The sequence below is a fragment of the Nicotiana tabacum genome, chromosome 6, assembly GCF_000715075.1.
Source record: "Nicotiana tabacum cultivar K326 chromosome 6, ASM71507v2, whole genome shotgun sequence".
NCBI lineage: Eukaryota > Viridiplantae > Streptophyta > Magnoliopsida > Solanales > Solanaceae > Nicotiana > Nicotiana tabacum.
In genome coordinates, this window is record NC_134085.1 from 192,662,674 (window position 1) to 192,682,967 (window position 20,294).

Genomic DNA, 20,294 nt, shown 5'->3' on the forward strand with positions numbered 1-20,294 from the left:
TTTGCAAATTATCCCAAAACTCCTGAAGCAACCAGCCAGGCTACCACTTGGAGGACGGGACGAACGAGCACGGGGACGAGCAGCCTCTGGTGATGATGGCCGAGACCGGGGAATCGAAAAAGATCCAGCTAGGAGATTTTTTATCTGCTCTTGCATGTTATGGCACTGAGCGACCATGCCAATATACTGAGCATCTCTAAGCTTTTCTCTTTCCTTGGACGCTTCTAGCTTGGATGTGAGCTTTGTCACAGTCTCCCGCATAGCGGAGAGGCTCTCCCCATCAAGTTGCTTGGCTTGCGAGGAAGTCCCTATTCCTTGCATTCCACACCTATAGCGATGGAATGTCTTAGTAGGAAGGCCGTATACCTTCCCCCATTTTGGACCGCCTGCAGCCCGCGTCCATAGTCTTTCAACATCTTCGGCCGAAAGTTGGAATGACGCGCCCGACTCATTAGGTGGCTGGCTGCGTATGAATTCCTCAGCTTCAACTCTGAAGCGATCCTATAAGAAAAAGTAAATTAAATTAGTATTTCAAAATTTATATAAAAGTAAATGAAAATACTTAATGAAAAGTGAAAACTTACATGTACAGTCGAGGCACGTCCCTCGACCCACCTTTCTTGATCCGTCTCTTTCTTCTTCTTCACAATATGAGTCTCCCTGAATAGCTCATCTTGGTTCATCGGACGACCCAACTTCTTTTCCTGAAAACTCATAAATTTTAATTAATAAATAGAATAGATATACTTTGAAAATTAAAATAAATTAAGCAATTACGTACCATTCTTCTTTTTATTGTCCCCTGGCTGACCGTACCTCCAGTGTGCGATGATCCTCCCTTCTCAGATGCGCGAGCTTTCTTTCCCTTTTCGCTCTTCTGTAAGAACTCTGCAGTAAGCCATTGCCTTTGCAAATTATCCCAAAACTCCTGAAGCAACCAACCAGGCTTCTGGTTCAGCTGTCTAGCTATGGAGAAAGAATGCGACAACCGCTTGCGAGCTTTGAGATTAAAATTTGCAGCCACGTCCGCGCTATACTGGTGTTCCCATACACACTTGCTCTGTATTTCAAAAGTTAAATATTATATGGAAATATCATAAATATAAATAATTATACTGCTTAAAAGAACATTTATACCTTAAATTCATTGAAAATTGCCTCCTTCAGTGAGAATGGGAATTCACGCCAAGACGCATAAGGGGCATCATAAAGCTTTCTGGTTGCTTTGGTGATTATCCTCGTAGTAATATTACTCGGGAGGAACCTGCAATTTAATAAATAAAACAAATTAATATCTTAGTAAAAACTGTACAAAAAAATAAACATAAAAATAACAAATAACTCTTACCCATCACCCTCAGGGACTATGATGATCCTGCCATACTGATCATAATGCACCTCCTCGTCAGAAGCAGTAGCAGCATCAGCATCATCGTCCGAAACATGTGTATCAGAGGCATGTGTGGAAGGAGTAGGGGGGTCAGAGCTACTATCCCGCAAGCGAAGGCCTCCAATAGGTGGAGTCGCTGATGACGATAGATGTGATCCCTGTGACTGCGACATAGCTGCACGGATCGCAAGTGGCTGTGATACTGACTGCTGTGACCCGAGTGGCTGTGACCTGACTGGCTGTGATCCATGTGGCTGTGACATGGATCGATGCGATCCATGTGATGCTGCTGGGTGGGATCCACGTGGTAGTGAGGCAGGTGGACTGTATGTCGGACGCACAGTCCGATGGCCCTGTGAAGAAACACCCGGGGTCTGCATGAAGGTGTAGGGATGGTGATGCTGTGGCAGCTCAGTATAGCCATGGGGTAGAGGCTGTGGCATAGTGATAGGCAAATCAGAAGATGGTGGAAAAGATTAATGAGTAGTATCTTCTACCCTCCTCTTTTGCTTCCTAGCCTTTTCTCGACTCCGAGAACCACTACCTTCATTGTTACCTCGACCCTTGCCTATCATCTATATAATATAATACATATTTAGATTGAAACATATAAGTAAACTATCTATAAACGAGAGTTATCGAAGAAACCAACTTTTTAAAGCTCATCGACGTATTCTTCCTCGTCAGAGAATTCTTCTTCCTCACTAGTTTGAGCTTCATCAATTGATTCTTCTTCCTCGTTTTCTATAATTCTTACTTTATTTATATCAGCTTCTTCCAATATGTGTTCAGGATGTTCCAAATCATTTTTTAAAAGTTCGTCCACTATTTGGTGAACACTGGAGATATCGTTTTGATATGCAATATCCAACTCATTCTCGACTTCGACCATACCTACAGGCTTAGTTTTGATTAAAACCCACCAATCGGACTTATTCCGCCGAAATGGATAAGGAGCATAATACACTTGCCTAACATTATGTGCAATTATGAAAGGATCATAGCGATCATACTCCCTCGTATGATTAACCTCAATTATGTTGTATTGATTGTGTACGTACCTCTTGTTGGATTTGGGTCAAACCACTTGCATCTAAAGAGAATAATTTTCTTAAATGGCCTACCTGAATATTCTAGTTCTATTATTTCTTTGAGCACACCATAATAATCAATATCTCCAACTTGGTTGCCATCACCACCTTGAACCCACACCCCACTGTTGTTGCTTTTTTTATTGTTAGAGCAACCATCTGTATGAAACTTATAACCATTCACAACGTACTTGGAATATGTTGTGACCTCAACCCCAGGTCCCCAAGATATATCTTTCAAAAATTGATTTACACCATTATTTGGATCATTTACCTACATATTGTTAACAAAATTCATAAGTTAGTATAACTTCCAAACATTGTTTACCTACATAGTGTTAGAATATTTTAAGGATATACTTACAAATTGTTTGAACCACCTATGAAATGCCGTATATACAACATCTTGGCCAAATTGACCCACGAAGTGACTGTGACACATCAAATATTTTTAGTAGTTGCATTGAGATGTAATCACAGTAAATTTTATATTTTGATAACTATTAAATCAATACTTACTTGAGAAATGGTACTACTTCGGGACAATTTAGCAACACATGAAGTGTAGCTGACTTGAACTCCATATCACTCAAATTTCTCTTTCTACCATCCTTAGAACATCGACCTGGTTGATTGAATATGGACATAGGCGGATATAATGGATCATTCGTAAGGTCGACCGTGTGACTGTTGGGCCTATTCCTAGCATATGGCACGTTGCTCTCAAAATAATAAGAACAAAAATGAGCAGTTTCCTTTGCAAGATAAGCTTCGCATATAGATCCTTCAATTCTATTCCTCTGCTTAACAAATTGTTTGCATTTGCCAATTGTCCTACATAATTTCAGGTTAGCCAAGAACATTCAAATAAAACAGAAAATTATATATGGACTATAATATTACCTCTCAAAGGGATACATCCATCTGCATTGAACATGCCCTCCAAGTCGTACCTCGTGTACAAGGTGGATTGGAAGGTGTTCCATCACATCAAAAAAACCACATGGAAATATCTTTTCCATCTTACCCGAAGTTACACGAATGTTCTGATCCATCCGGCGTAGGTTTTCTTCCCTTAATGTGGAAGAACACAAGTCTTTGAAAAACAAACTAATCTCAGTGATGGGTTTCCAGATTCTTTCAGGCAAACCAGAAAACGCAATAGGCACTAAGGTCTCCATGAAAACATGACAGTCAAGACTTTTCAAATGGCTCAACTTCCCTACCTCCATATCAACTTTTTTCTCAAAATTCGACGCATAACCCTCAGGCATCTTCAATTTCATTACCCAATCACAAATCTGCCGTCTTTCCTCCAAAGTGAATGTGTAACTTGCTTTGGGCTTGAATAACTTACCATTGTTTGCTGTCTGCAAGTGTAATTCAGGTCACCTGCAATATTCTTGTAAGTCCATTCTAGCCTTTGGGTTATTCTTTGTCTTACCTTTAATATCCATCACTGTGTTGAACAAATTGTCAAAATAATTCTTCTCAATATGCATGACATCAAGGTTGTGACGGAGAAGATTATCCTTCCAATAAGGCAACTCCCAAAATATACTCTGTTTGGTCCAATTTATGAGTAACACCATATCCGGGGAATCTATACGGTGGAACTTCAGTAACTTTACTTAAGTTCTGGACCCTCTCCCAAATTTCATCACCTGAAAGTATCGGAGGTGGATAATCATATTCTAGTTTATTATTTTTGAAAGCATTTTTCATCCTTCTAAACTCATGACCCTCAGGCAAGAATTGACGATGACAATCAAACCATGATTGCTTTCGACCATGTTTCAAAGTGAACGCTATACTATTTTTCATGCAGTAAGGACAAGCTAGCTTCCCAGCAGTCATCCACCCAGACAACATTTCATACACAGGAAAATCATTAATTGTCCACATTAAATTAGTACGCAAATTGAAATTCTGCTTGGTTGATATGTCATATGTTTCAACACCATCGTACCACAATTGTTTTAGCTCATCAATCAAAGGTTGCAAATATACATCTATCAAACTTTTCGGATTACGTGGACCGGGAATAATACAATTTAAGAATATATATGGACTAGTCATGCACAACTCGGGTGGTAGATTATAAGGTGTAAGAAAGATAGGCCAACATGAATACGGTATCGCAGATACAGAAAAAGGCGTGAAGCCATCCGCACACATACCTAACCGAATGTTCCTTGGTTCACTAGCAAAACATGGATATGTCCTATCAAAGTGCTTTCAAGCTTCTCCATCTGAAGGATGGCACATAACACCAGGTGGTCTTCTATTTTCAAAGTGCCATCTCATATGAGGAGCAGAACTCATCGACGCATATAACCTCTTTAGCCTAGGTATAAGAGGTAAATAATGCATCGCCTTGATAGCGACCATCTTCCCGCTGGAAAGCCTCTTGAAACGAGACTTTCCGCAAAATTTAAAACTGCTTAAATTCGCATCATCTTTATAATATAACATGCAACCATCTTCACAACAATCAATTCTCATTGACGAAAGTACTAACTTAGAAACTAATCTCTTTGCCTTATAGAAATCACCAGGTAATTCGATTTCCTCGTCAACTAGTTCACGCATAAGGTCAATGAAAGAATCCATGGCTGCTTGAGAAATATTCCAATCAGATTTGATACTTAGTAATCTAACTGCAACAGACAACTCAGAGTGCGGACGTCCTTCACGTAATGGACGACTAGCTTCCTCTAACTGTTCATAAAAATGTCTTTCTTCGTCATTAGGAGTTTGTTCAACATTTTCGTTGGGCTCACCCCCAAAGTGCATTCCAAAAGCATTCGCAACCATATCATGAATTCTGGAATCACTATTTCTATTCTCCCTCGACCTACTACTTTCACCAACAACCATGTTATGAAATATCCCATGGCTATCATCCATCTCTCCATGATTAGTCCACACAAAGTAATTCTCTATAAACCCCACCATATAAAGATGAACCTTAACTTCCTCCGGTTTTCCAAACTTCATACAGTCGCACTTAACACAAGGGCACCTAATTACTCCTTCTTTTATGTATGGCGGAAGTGACATTGCATGTCTAATAAAGCCCTCAACCCCTTCTACAAAATCCTCCCGCAATCCCCGCCGATTAGGATAATTCCTATTGTACATCCAAGAACGATATTTCATCTATTTAAATAAAGCAAGAACAAATTCAATTAGTTAATTCATAGCCTAATCTTTTTTTAATTAACTAAAGTCCAATTCATATCCTATTATTGTTGCTTCATAAAATGAAATTTAACCCCATATATAAATTAGTCTACCTAAATAGTTAATTTATTTGAACCCTAAAAGTATTAATAAGAACCCTAAAAATTGCAAATAATATATAACATGGAGAAATTGAACCCTAACATGGAGAAATTGAACCCTAACATGGAGAAATTAAACCCTAACATGGAATTAACTTTGAACTAAACATAGTTGAACAAATAATATATAACTTTGAACCTTAATATATTAGAATTGAACCCCTAAAATCACTGTTTTTCGGAAATATAAAAGAAAAGAGAGAGAAACTAACCTTGGAAGAGGAGGTCGCCGGAATTTGATGCTGCCGTCAGGGGTCGCCGGTGGCGGGGGCGTCGCTGCTGCTGGAAGTCGGAGGGGGGAAGGGTTTTTGAGTGTTAGAGGAGAAAGATTTTAATTTGGGGAATAATTTTGAAAGAATGGACATGAAACCCGTTTTGGTTCCTGTTAAAAAAAATAGCGACCAAGTTTGGTCGCTATTTTGGTAGCCAAATTATTTTTGACTGTTTGACCAAAATAGCGACCAACGTTGGTCGCCATTTTTTACCCTTTGACCAAAATGGCGACCAACTTTGGTCGCTATATATGAAAATAAATAAATAAAATAATTATTTTCCTCTTATATATATATATATATATATATATATATATATATATATATATATATATATATTTATATTTATATCCTACAAAAGCGACCAACTTTGGTCGCCTTTTGGTCAAACGGTCAAAAATGGCGACCAACGTTGGTCGCTATTTTGGTCAAACAGTCTATACTTAGTGCATAGTATAGCGTAAGTATATATAATATATATATATATATATATATATATATATATATATATATATATATATATATAAGCTATATTCGATACAGTATGACCTAATACACTTATACTCAGTGCATAATATAGTGTAAGTATATATATATATATATAAGCTATATTCGATATAATACTACCTAATACACTTATACTTAGTGCATAGTATAGCGTAAGTATATATAGTATATATATAAAAGCTATATTCGATACAGTATTATCTAATACACTTATACTTAGTGCATAGTATAGCGTAAGTATATATATATATTATATAAGCTATAGTATTACCTAATACACATATACTCAGTGCATAGTATAGCGTAAGTACATATATATTATATATATGTATAAGCTGTATTCGATACAATATTACCTAATACACTTATACTTAGTGCATAGTATAGCGTAAGTACATATATATTATATATATAAGCTGTATTCGATACAGTATTACCTAATATACTTATACTTAGTGCATAGTATAGCGTAAATACATATATATTATATATATAAGTTGTTTCGATACAATATTACCTAATACACTTATACTTAGAACATATATAGCCTAAGTACATATATTATATATATAAGCTATATTCGATACAGTATTACCTAATACACTTATACTTAGTGCATAGTATAGCGTAAATACATATATTATATATATAAGCTGTATTCGATATAGTATTACCTAATACACTTATACTTAGTGCATAGTATAGCGTAAGTACACACACACACACACACACACATATATATATATATATATATATATATATATATATATATATATATATATATATATATATATATATATCTGTATTCGATACAGTATTACCTAATACACTTATACTTAGTGCATAGTATAGCGTAAGTACATATATTATATATATAAGTTGTATTCGATACAGTATTACCTAATACACTTATACTTAGTGCATAGTATATAGCGTAAGTACATATATTATATATATATATATAAGCTGTATTCGATACAGTATTACCTAATACACTTATACTTAGTGCATAGTATAGCGTAAGTACATATATTATATATATATAAGCTATATTCGATACAGTATTACCTAATACACTTATACTTAGTGCATAGTATAGCGTAAGTACATATATTATATATATAAGCTATATTCGATACAGTATTACCTAATACACTTATACTTAGTGCATAGTATATAGCGTAAGTATATATATATATATATATATATATATATATATATATATATATATATATATATATATATATATATATATATAGACACACACGCCCGCTTCGTAGTACTATTCATCCCTTGTATTACAAAAGTGTTAACGACCTACATTTATATTATTTACATAGTAAATGCAAAAGTAATTTTTAATTTTGACCATATAGAGACCAACTTTGTTCGCTAACTGTAAATGAATTTAATTTAGCGACCAAAGTTGGTCACTAACTGTACATGAATTTAATTTAGCGACCAAATTTGGTCACTAAATTTTAATCAGATTTATCTATATTTTATATAATATTTAAATTAATAATAAAAATTGTTAAACGTTAGAACTGGGTCCCACATTGGCGACTAACGTTGGTCTCTATTTCATTAAGCGACCAACTTTGGTCGCTAGCTTTTGAATTATATTTATTTATATTTTAATTTTTTTTTAAATAAATATATATTTATTAAAATATTATAACTGGGTCCCATGTTAGCGACCAATGTTGGTCGCTATCAACTTATCCTTCAATTAGCGACCAACGTTGGTCGCAAGTTTTAAATTATATATATTTATATTTTATAAGTTTTATAAAATAATAATAAAATTATTAACAAATTTAATGTGGGTCCCACTTTAGCGACCAATATTGGTCGCTAATCTCAGTATATATTTGACCAAGCAAGTCTGACCAGTCCAGTCAACAATTTGACTAAATTTGCGGCCAAATAGCGACCAACTTTGGTCGCTAAAGTATTTCAAATATTTTTTTATTATTTTCGGCAGTTTGGCGACCAACTTTGGTCGCTTTTCTTGACAGACCAAATTTGGTCGCTAATTTTTGGTCGCTTTTTCCCGGATTTCTAGTAGTATTTATTGAGCTTGCACTTAGGGCAAAATGATCAATATTATCTAGTTTTAGGTATTGGTTTTGGTCATCAATCACCATCTTTAGTCGTCCATTAACTCATGGTGGCTAATCAACTTCCATCAATTTTTTTATTAGGCGTAATACATACAGAGACACCTAAAGTTGACACGATCTTTCACTTAGACACTTAAACTAGACCTCTTTCCAACTAGAAACGTTTCTTAGGAAATTCTCATACATATTAGACACGTTTTTTGCTGGTGGCATATAGCGTGACTTCAAACCTATTTAGGCGCGTGAAGGATTCCAAAAAGTGACTTTTCCTTTCCCAATTAGACACATAACGGTAACATGGATTGTCAATTATTATTTAAACCCTAATCCCTTTCCCAATTCTTAAAAACCCTATTTGTTCTCTTCTCTTCTTCTCAGATTTCTCCAACAATTCTCCAGCAAATCTTTTCTTCTCTTCTTTCTCTCGTTTCTGTTCTCTTCTTGGTATCAATTAATTTCTTCTCTTCTCTTATTCCTCTCATTTCTGTTGTTGCCGTGTTTATTAATGTCAAACTTCTCGGAATCGACGAACTCGTCAATGTCACCTTGCGTTGCTGCTCGAATCTGTAAGTGTGGTGTTTCTCCAAAGTTGAATACTTCTTGGACCCAATTAAACCCAGGTCGTAGGTTTTTTGCTTGCAAAAACGGAAAGGTAAATTGTTTGTTCATAATTTGTAAATTCTGTTTTATGAATTATTTTCTTTGATAAAAATTGATTAAAAGTGTTTTGTGATATTTGTAGAAAAATAGTGGATGTGATTATTTCTATTGGTATGACGATGAGATGCCTACTCAAGCGAAGAATATAATTTGGGGTTTATTAAAGAGAGTCAAAGCTTTTGAAGAGGAGAAAGTTCGAGCAAAAAGAAGACGGATCCTTTTGACGATTGTTGTTGTATTGTTGGTCGTTTTATGGAAACTGTATGACTGATGAATTTTGGTTGACTGATGAGCTAAAAGAAGACGGACTTCTGTTGTTGCTTTAAATTTCTGTTTTGAAACTGTTGTTGTAATATTCAGATGTTGTATAAATACAACTGAATTTTGTTATAAACTTCTGTTTATATTCAGATGTTGAAACAGTTGTTTTAATTTACAGTTGTTGAATTTTGAAAGTGATGTAATATACAACTTCTGTACAAGGCATAGAACCATAAGATGCAGTTTCCAAATGCAGAACATATAGACTGAAGTTGCTGCATTATAGAGTAATTATTCAGAACATAGAGTAACTATTCTGCCAAAACAAACAAAATAAGGCTGAAGTTGCAACTGCATAACATATATCCAAAACAGAACAGTAAGATTACACGACTGAATACAACTTAAAGTTTAGTTCCTTCAAAAACTAGATCCCAAAATATAATAGGTTGCTGCTACATAACATATAGACAAAATAAGTTCCTAAGATACTACTTCTTGCTGAAGTTTGCCTTCATCTGCTGCAATTGGGAAGTTGTGACAGCATCTTGACCCTTCCACCTCAAGCCTCTACCCTTAAAACCAAGGTCAATTCCTGTTGGAGCTGCACTCTTATAAGTTGAACCACTTACCATAACTCGTTGGCTTGATGTTCCGGGCTGCAGTTTGCCAAATAATGAACCACAATCAGTAAGTTATTTGTAAGTCATATTATAGATGAAATATGTATGATTATATACCTTTAATATTTGAGTTCCACTTGCAGCTGTGTAGATGCCAAAACCAACATTTTGGACCTTTTTTGTGCTCCTTTTTCAGCATCTTCTTTACTTGCACCCCTTCCTCTCTTTTGGCTGGTAGTTGCTTTACCCTTTGGAGGAAGTTGACTACCTAATCCTCTTCTAGCAGGCCTGCTCGAATCTGTTGAACTTGGTGTTGGTTGGCTTGAGCTTCTAGCTTCATTAACCCTTCTAAACCTTGTTGTATCAAAGCACATAGAGTTTGTAGGTTGGCTTGAGCTTCCAGCTGCATCAGGTTGGCTAGCACCTTGTGAGATTTGGCTACCTTGTTGTGAAGGCATCCAATTTTCAGCCTACATAACATTAAGCAACATCAGTGAATAACAGTGATGGAAACAGATTACTACATTCATATGAACAACAGGAAACATGTGATGGCAACAGGAAATATTTGACAAGAAATATTTACCTTACAATATCTTTTGTTATGTCCTTGTTGATGGCACTTGGAACATGTCATTTTCACTCCACACTTGGACAACTTTCCATATTTCTTTTTTGGTTCATCTTTGCCTTTTCTTCTGTTCCTCTGAGGTCTACCAGGCATGGGTTTAGGTTTGGGAGGCTCTATCTTAGGATTGTTTGTTTCAGGCCACATCTTCATATTTGTCATAGGCTGGATGAAATACTTATATGCTTTTAAGAAGGTATCCCTCTTATACCAATGCTCTACTGCCTGTTCAGGTTCTTCGTTTATGTGATAGTATGCAAGAACAACATGTTGACATGGAATACCCCTCAACTGCCAAGCTCTACAAGTGCAAACCTTATCAGTCAGATTAACTACATGCTTATGCAACCCTTCTCCAATCTCAAATTCAACATTAGCATTCCAAAGGACAGTACATTTTCTAGCATGGTCTTTGCTATCCTCTAACAATAGCCTTGCCATAGGTGATATATTAGATATCCAAGTATCAGTATATTTCAACATATCCACTTGCCTAGTCATTATTTTCCTTCTAATCTCCTCCAACATAGTTATAATTGATTTATGCCTAGAAGCTAAAATCCATGAATTAAAGGTCTCACACATATTATTTTCAACAACATCACACTTGGAATGCACTTCAAAATAAGCTCTAACCCATGACTTTTTTGGATAATATAACAAATCCCTACAAATATCCTTACCAAGTTTGTCCATTTTCTCAAGCTCATCTTTAAACTTAACTTCATAACTAGATTTAGAGCACCTCCAAAACTGTTTTCTCCTTTCCTCTCCTTTCCATTTCTTATGCCAATTAGACCATATATGCCTGGCACACATCCTAAATTCAGCATTAGGTAAAACTTCATTCATAGCTGCAGCAAATCCCTACACAATAATTAATTCAAATTACAACAGCATATTACTACACAAAATTGAATACTTAACAGCAACATAATACTAATTACTTAATAAAATAACAGAATACTTAAGTACTTAACAACTGAACATATCACATTAATGAACATCAAATACCAAAATTACTTAATAGGCTACTTAAGAGACAACAGAACAGAATACTTACCTTTTGCATATCTGCCATCACAGTCAATCCTTCTCCAGTTCCCAATTGCAAATCATCTTTCAAGTAGTTGATGAAAAAACTCCAGCTATATTTTGTCTCCTGGTCCACAACTGCCCATGCTATAGGAAACATTTGCTGATTTCCATTCTTGCCAACAACAACTAGAAGCTCACCTTTACAAGCACCCTTTAAGAAACAATCATCAAAACCTATGATTCTCCTACATCCTTCTAACCAACCTTTCTTCAATGCATCAAAGCACACATAAAAGTAAACAAAGAGATTTTTTCCTGGCTCAGTTTCACTGTCCATCCTTACCCAACATGAGCTACCAGGATTGGTCTATTTTATCATATCAGCATAATCACATAACCTTGCAAACTCCATATTCCAATCACCCATGGACTCTCTGAGAACACACAGTTTAGCCCTATAACAAATTGTCTTGCCAACATACAATCCTAGCTTGTCCCTACACAACTCCTGTATTTCCCATATCCTTATGTGGGGACTGCTTAGTTATTTCATCTTTGAATTTCTTTGCAACAAACTTTGAAGTGCACAACTTATTCTTATTTGAAGTATCACATTTATGTACTAGGTAGTAGTTCTTTACTTTAAAATCACCTGAATCTCTATCAATACAAGCATAACACACCCATTTGCATCTCTTTGATTTACACTTAGCCCTCACCCTATGTGGTTCATTTGGTCTCAATTTAATCTGCACCTTGTACTCAATTGCATAATTTGCTAATGCTTTCCGAAACTCTATAGCATTCTCAAAAATCATCCCAAGTTCAAATATAGCAACTTCACAATCAGGATCATACCTGACTTTTGTACTCCTCCTTCTTGCTGGTATATCAACACCAGGAATAGCTTCAGGATCTAACTCTTCTGTGCTATCTTCACTATCAGCCTATGAACTATCAATAAACTGCTCATCACCACCTAATTTACCTACATATCTTGAAGTCGTGTTTCTTCCAATATCCTCAAATCCTCTGTCAATACCTGCTTCTCCTAGTGGTATCTCATCTATTGTAATTGGTTTTTTCCTCTGCTTACCCTGCCTCTTGCTCCTCATTTCATCCCTTAGAGATCTCAATTCATCATCAACATCTGAATCATCTTCTTCTGGAAGAACATCTTCTTCTGATTCACTACTCTCAACATCTGATTGCACTTCATCTTCATTAACATTATGGTCCGGTGGTTCATCTCCATCAGCAACATTTACAGTTGGTTCAGAAGAATTGTGAGTTGGTTCAACATCATTCAAAGTTGGTTCAATAAGAGGCTCAATAGGTGGTTCAACAGCATTGTGAGTTGGTTCAGTAGGCGGCTCAATAGGTTCTTCAGTATTTGTATTACTCCCAAGTGTTGCCCTAGCTTTAAATTGGTCATTACCACCCCCACCTACTTCTACCCCACATAAAAGACCAACATTTTCTTCGACTACTTCAGGCTGACTCACACCATGACGCAAATAAACATCCAAAATATCACCATGTTTTAAATCTTTCACAAATTCATATAACTGAAAATCAGAAAAGACTTTGATAAAATCACCATCTTTTTCCTTTTGACAATAAAACCCTTCGACAACTGCATACCCAAGATCTTTAGCATAAACAGACAACTCGACAACACTAAAATGGTCTTTATCGATAGCAACAGCAAAAACATCTAATTCCCCTTGGTATAGTGGGACAGGTTGCTCGATAAATGTACCCCCATGGTGAAAGCGAGTTAAAATATAGTCATCCTCCATAATATTCCCTTACATAAGACGACAAGGGATCAGCACAAAGGAAAACCCCAAAAAAACCCTAGCTTGAGAAATAACTTACAGATTACTTAGCCCTAGCTGTAGCACTAGAAAATAAGGAGAGATTGGACCTTGAAGCGTTGTAAATACAGTGAGAAATCAGTGGAAATACTAGATTCCAACACCATTGACCAAAAGAAGAAGAAGATTAACAGTGGTAGGACCTTTCTTCATTTTCATCGAAGGTAAAAGGAACAATGGTAATATGTTTAGATGTTTGTTTAGGGCTAGTTATCTGTATTTTAGTGGAAATAACACTATATAGCTGAGGTGGGCAGTGAGGTGGACAAATAAAATGATGTGACACGATTTATAATGGTTACTTTTGCCACGTAGACGGAGATTGCAGAACACGCGCTTGGTTAATTAATAAGCCAGCAAAAAACGTGTCTAATTGGTATGAGAATTGCCCAAGAAACGTGTCTAATTGGAAAGAGGTCTAGTTTAAGTGTCTAAGCGAAAGGTCGTGCCAACTTTAGGTGTCTCCGTATGTATTACGCCTTTTTATTAACTCGTGATTGCTAATCAACCTCTTTCTTAGTTGATTAGGTCATTTTTTTAATTTCTCTTATGAGGAAAAAAATGAGTGTCATTTCCTCAATTCAGAATCTACGGGGTCCATTCGCGGTTAAATCTTCTTGAGTTGGGTTAAATGTAAACGGGTGGGAAAGATTTAAAGAAATACAAGGAGCAATGTGCACATCACGATAACTACAAGGTTCTAAGATGCAACTTTACGGAACTTCCTTTTTAAACTTAAATTAAAATTCACCATATATATATATACCCCTGCTTCTGCCCAAATTATTGAACTTCTAGAAAATTGAGCTTCCAGTGGACGAAGCCTTATCTTCTCCATTTGACTGCTCTAGAAAACCCTAGTCTTTCATTTCCACATTCACCAATTTTACGAGCTAGCTTAGGTACTCTTCCTCAGTCTTCTTTCAATCTTAATCTGTCAGTTTATCCGACTTTGTTTAGTGCATTCCTTTCTGTTTGAAACTGTGAGTCTGCGACTGAATAGCTTTATCATCTATTGGCTAAAGTTTGCTTAGTTTGGAACTTAATCTCTGTGGCTTTACTGTTGCTAATATCATAAAACAAAACCTCACGCTTTCTGATATTTAGACACAATCCGTTTGTTTAAACTTTGAAGCTAGTTGCATTGCAGTTTCCAAATTAATTCGGCTCTTTTTACTAGTAATTCCATGGAGCAATTTCAAACTACAGCAGCTGCGCCTCAATCCCTACTAGTATCCATTCCCCTTTATTGGGCTTGTTTTAGTTTAATAATCAATAATTTATCCTTTAAGATAAGGCAATTGTTTTAGCATGGTTCCAACTCGCACTGACGCAATCTCAAAGCACTTCATAAACTAATACTGGAAAAGTACAGATTGGCAGTTCTTTTTCTAATGTGTAATCCTTTTAGTAATAGGCTCGAGGAACAGAAAGACTGTCTGATAAGAGGGAGGATTTAAAATGTCCGTGATTTTAGTTAGTTAGCTCTCCTTATATATATTTGCGGTCTCCTTGAAGTAGAACACTTAATAGAACATTTAATGATTATTTTATGTGTTACCTCGAAAATATTGCTCTTGGATTGACCATCCAGATGGATGAGGCATATGCACATCAATTGTTGAATTTTTCTTTTGGTTATTTTCTTAAAGATTATGGGCTTATGCTATAGTCCTTTAAAGTTTTGCTGCACAAGTTTTTTTCTTGAACTTCTCTTTCTACCAAAAAGGGACCAAAGCTATCTGTTGGGGATTCTAATTATTTTAAGTTACTGGATTCTAAATTAAGAATTTGTTCAGATTCAATAAATTTCTTATGACAAATACAACGTTTGGACCAAAGGAGTTTGACCAAACCCATAACGGCAGAGCTTGCTCCGCCCCTGCTACCAAAGGCTCTCCAAAAGAGTATAGATTGAAGTGTTTACTTTTGTTAGATTTTTGAGTTGATGCCTGTATGATTAGATCTCTTTATGCTTCCTTATTCTATGAACTTCTTTCAACCAATTCCCAGTTGTTAAGCATGCGAAATATGAGTCACCGGTATATGAAGTCACAGCATCAATAGTACCTGCATCCTAATTCAAGAATGTGCTTGCGTTTCAGCATTTATATCTTTAATTTTACTCACTGTGCGTGTGTATTCTTTTCTACATAATGGACTGTTTTTAATACCTTTTGTTTGGCAATGGTGCCCTATGCTGCAGACCTTTTTTCTTGAGTATGGCTGCGACCTTCACTTCAGTTTGTTCGATTGCTTCCACCAGCCAAGCAGTGGATAAGAAACTCATAAATTCTTCTGAAATTTTATCGTCATTCTCTGCGATTTCTTCGAGTTCATTAGGGGGCAGGAGAAAGAATACAGTTTTAAAGAAAAGATACGATTTCAAGATTCAGGCTGCGACCAAGAAGTTACACTTCAATCAGGATGGTGATGCCATTAGGAAGCTGCAAGTAAGCTTGATAGGAAATTCTAACTCATTTATCTTGGATGGACACCCCATCCTCTTGTCTACCCCATTAATTCTTGTTATTCCGTGGCCTTCCTATTCAGGCAGGTGTTGACAAGCTTGCAAATTTAGTAGGTGTTACTCTTGGTCCAAAAGGAAGAAATGTAGTTCTTGAGAGCAAGTATGGCTCTCCCAAAATTGTAAATGATGGTGTTACTGTAGCTAGAGAGGTAAACCTTCCAAACCCGCTATCTGATTGTGTTCTTCTGGTATTCAACTGTCAAAAGATGTGCATGTGTTGTGACCTTATGATGTATTGACCGCAATAAACGCTGAAATTGCTCTTGCTTTGTGCTTTTTCTGCATATTACTCATAAAGCTATTTTAAAAAGATTTTGTACTCCATTATTTATTTCATTACACTTGAAGTGCAGTATTCAGCCCAGTTACTATGGTTCAACTATGTGGGAATAAATGTGTTGTTATGTATACTCTGGGTTGCTCTACAGGTTGAACTGGAAGACCCTGTTGAGAATATTGGTGCAAGTTTGGTGAGACAAGCTGCTTCAAAGACAAATGACTTGGCTGGGGATGGCACAACTACATCTGTTGTTTTGGCACAGGGGCTCATAGCTGAAGGTGTTAAGGTTTGTAAGAAGTTGCTTGCATTTTGCAAGCTATTTCGAGGATATGATGGTGTTATGATTGATGTAGCTTCCTTAATGCTGGTTATTCAGGTGGTTGCAGCTGGTGCAAACCCTATTCAGATTACCAGGGGCATTGAGAGGACCACTAAAGCCCTGGTCGCTGAGCTGAAAAAGATGTCTAAAGAGGTGAAAATTATGCAAATCTATGTTAAAGTTCATTGATGACTTGAGTACAACTGCTTCACTAAACTTGGTTTTGAAACAACTATTCTTTCTAAAGTTGTGCTCTTATTCCTTCTTGATAATTGTTTAGGTTGAGGACAGCGAACTAGCGGATGTAGCTGCAGTTAGTGCAGGAAACAACTATGAAGTTGGAAATATGATAGCAGAAGCAATGGGTAAAGTGGGTAGGAAAGGTGTAGTGACTCTTGAGGAAGGGAGAGGTTCTGAGAACAGCTTGTATGTTGTGGAAGGCATGCAATTTGACCGTGGCTATATCTCCCCATACTTTGTTACAGACAATGAGAAGATGGTAGCTGAATATGAAAACTGCAAGGTATGATTAGCCATGACATTTCTTTTTGCATGTTATCTTCGAATACTATTTCCTGGATGTACTAAAGAATGTGTTATGGATAAATTGTTTTTTTAAATTTTCAGCTGCTTCTGGTAGACAAGAAGATAACAAATGCAAGGGACTTGGTTAATGTTTTGGAAGAAGCAATCAGGGGTGGATACCCAATATTGATAATCGCTGAAGACATTGAGCAGGAAGCTCTAGCCACTCTGGTTGTGAACAAACTTAGAGGAGCACTGAAAATTGCTGCACTCAAAGCCCCTGGTTTTGGGGAGCGAAAAAGCCAATATCTTGACGACATTGCTATCCTTACTGGAGGTCTGTCGACAATTAAGTGATTGTAGTGTTCCATGAAAGTTGTGTTTACTTGTCAAGTATGTTTTTGCAACGTGCACTCAGGTACTGTCATCAGAGAGGAGGTTGGTTTATCCCTGGACAGGGCTGGAAGCGAGGTCTTAGGCCATGCTGGAAAGGTGGTGTTGTCAAAGGATTCAACAACAATTGTTGGTGATGGTAGTACCCAGGAAGCAGTAAACAAAAGAATTGCCCAAATTAAAAGAATTGTTGAGGTGCAACTTTGTTTTATAGATATTTCGGATGTGGATCAATTTGTTGCAGTACTCACAATTCTACCATATTGGATTGTCATACAGGCAACTGAACAGGATTACGAGAAGGAAAAACTGAATGAGAGAATTGCAAAACTATCAGGGGGCGTTGCTGTAATTCAGGTTACTTGATGATTCAGTTATTTAGGTTGATTTTGTCTTTTTGGGTGTCATATGCCAAGTATAATTGTTCTTGCTCTGTTCTGGGGTTCTTAATTCCAGGTTGGTGCACAAACTGAAACGGAACTCAAAGAAAAGAAATTGAGAGTAGAGGATGCTCTCAATGCGACAAAGGTTTGTTTTAGTGGCGATGCAGTTATGGCATCTCTATGAACTTGAGACTCTCAACAAGTATAATCTTACTGGGGTAATGATATTGCTCTTTGGTAACTAAAGGCAGCCGTTGAGGAAGGCATTGTTGTCGGCGGTGGATGCACCTTGTTGCGGCTTGCTGCCAAAGTTGAAGACATTAAAGGAACTCTTGATGATGATGAACAAAAGGTAATGTAACTTCTTAATTCGTTGAGGATGATCCCGTGTACCATAAGCTTTGTCTGTTCATGTTAAGGCTTCTGTAGGCAGATGACACTAATTCAGTTTTCATAAACACTGCAGATTGGAGCTGATATTGTCAAGAGAGCTTTGAGGTACCCTATGAAGTTAATAGCCAAGAATGCTGGTGTCAATGGAAGTGTTGTGATTGAGAAGGTAAATAAGGTTGAAATAGGTTGACTGTTTGTGTCACATTGTAGGAGAGTATCAATGATTCGTTGACTGGTTTTATGATCTTTCTTCAGGTGTTGTCCAATGACAATCCGAAGTATGGTTATAATGCAGCCACTGGAAAATATGAAGATTTAATGGCTGCTGGTATAATTGATCCTACAAAAGTAAGTATCTCAAAGTCTTTTATTCTAGCATAACATCGTGAAACCTATCCTAAAGAGAAACAACATGCTGAGAGACATGTAGATAATTTCAACTATATGTACAAGCAGTGCAGAAGTTTAACCCCCATGAATTACTTATCCAGTGTAACTTCTTATGATGTCTACTTGATGAACTTAAATGATGGCCCTCCTTGTAGTCAAAAGCAATATCTGTCACGTTCAAACTATACATATCTGATTTTCTCCTCTCTTTTATTTTTTTCTGTTCGCAAATACTTATGGAATCTTTCTCGTATTAACAGTGTGTTTCTGTAACAACCTGTCTGAATGAGAGCAAGTTTCGTTTTTTAATTCCTAACATTTTGGACTTACAAAAGAGTAATGAGTGTTGATAGAGGGCCAGTCACAGCCACGTTTCCTCCTGAGTTTCTCGGAATTCAAATATCTACTTATTTCCTCATTTTTTGGAATTAGGTGGTAAGATGTTGCTTGGAGCATGCAGCTTCTGTAGCAAGGACCTTTCTAACATCAGATGCTGTAGTTACTGAGAACAAGGAGCCTGAACCTGTGGTTGCTGGAAACCCAATGGACAATTCAGGTGCTTATCTTTAGTGAGATGCATCTAAAATGCAACGGAATGGGCTTTCTGAACTAATCAATTCTTTTATTTTGATATTAAATAGGTTATGGATACTAAGCATTTGAAGGAGGCTAGGACATGCAGAGAACGGGTATGCCGAAGTCCAGCAGTGTGCCACTACACTCTGAATAGTATGTCTTGACTCTCTTGAGTAGGAATAGTAACGTAGAGGTGATTAATTGATGAGCTCCTTTTTTCAGTGAAAGGGGTCTCATGTTCCGTCCTTTACGCAAAGGTTTATCGGGATAGGTTATTATTTCTTCAGTTCTAGAAATGGAAATTTTTTAGTGAAATTTTGTTTTTGATGCTTTAGTACGTGTAGTGGTTTCGAACCTGCTGGTGGAAACCACACGTGATTCATTATTGGGAATATTCAATTTTTTTATGAGTAGGGCAAAATGATAAATAAGAATAAAGAACACGCTTATATTTTGATTGGAAGTACTTGCCAGGCAAAAGTGTTTCCTCAAAGAGGAAAAGAGATGTTGGATTTCAACTATTTTTGTAAACATTGCTTGAGAGTATATCAAAGTTTTGTCCCTGTTACTGTGGTGACAGTCCAAGTAGTAGATACTTTATGAAATTATGGCCGTCTAACGGGACGGGCCTAAACGGGGTCAAGGGCGGATCCATCCTATTGAAGGTGGCTTCCCTTGAACC

General features: G+C 36.6%; 1 protein-coding gene across 1 annotated transcript; it reads left to right on the forward strand.

The window, feature by feature from the left end:
- Positions 1-14,593: 14,593 nt before the first annotated feature.
- LOC107830331 (ruBisCO large subunit-binding protein subunit beta, chloroplastic-like) lies at positions 14,594-20,075 on the forward strand. The gene is made up of 15 exons (XM_075256268.1): positions 14,594-14,725; positions 16,030-16,276; positions 16,377-16,502; positions 16,782-16,919; positions 17,010-17,105; positions 17,233-17,475; positions 17,580-17,814; positions 17,896-18,065; positions 18,150-18,227; positions 18,327-18,398; positions 18,501-18,605; positions 18,720-18,812; positions 18,902-18,994; positions 19,469-19,592; positions 19,678-20,075. The coding sequence occupies exons 2-15, from the start codon at positions 16,046-16,048 to the stop codon at positions 19,689-19,691; spliced, it is 1,818 nt and encodes a 605-aa protein (XP_075112369.1). The 5' UTR covers positions 14,594-14,725; positions 16,030-16,045; the 3' UTR covers positions 19,692-20,075.
- Positions 20,076-20,294: the final 219 nt, after the last annotated feature.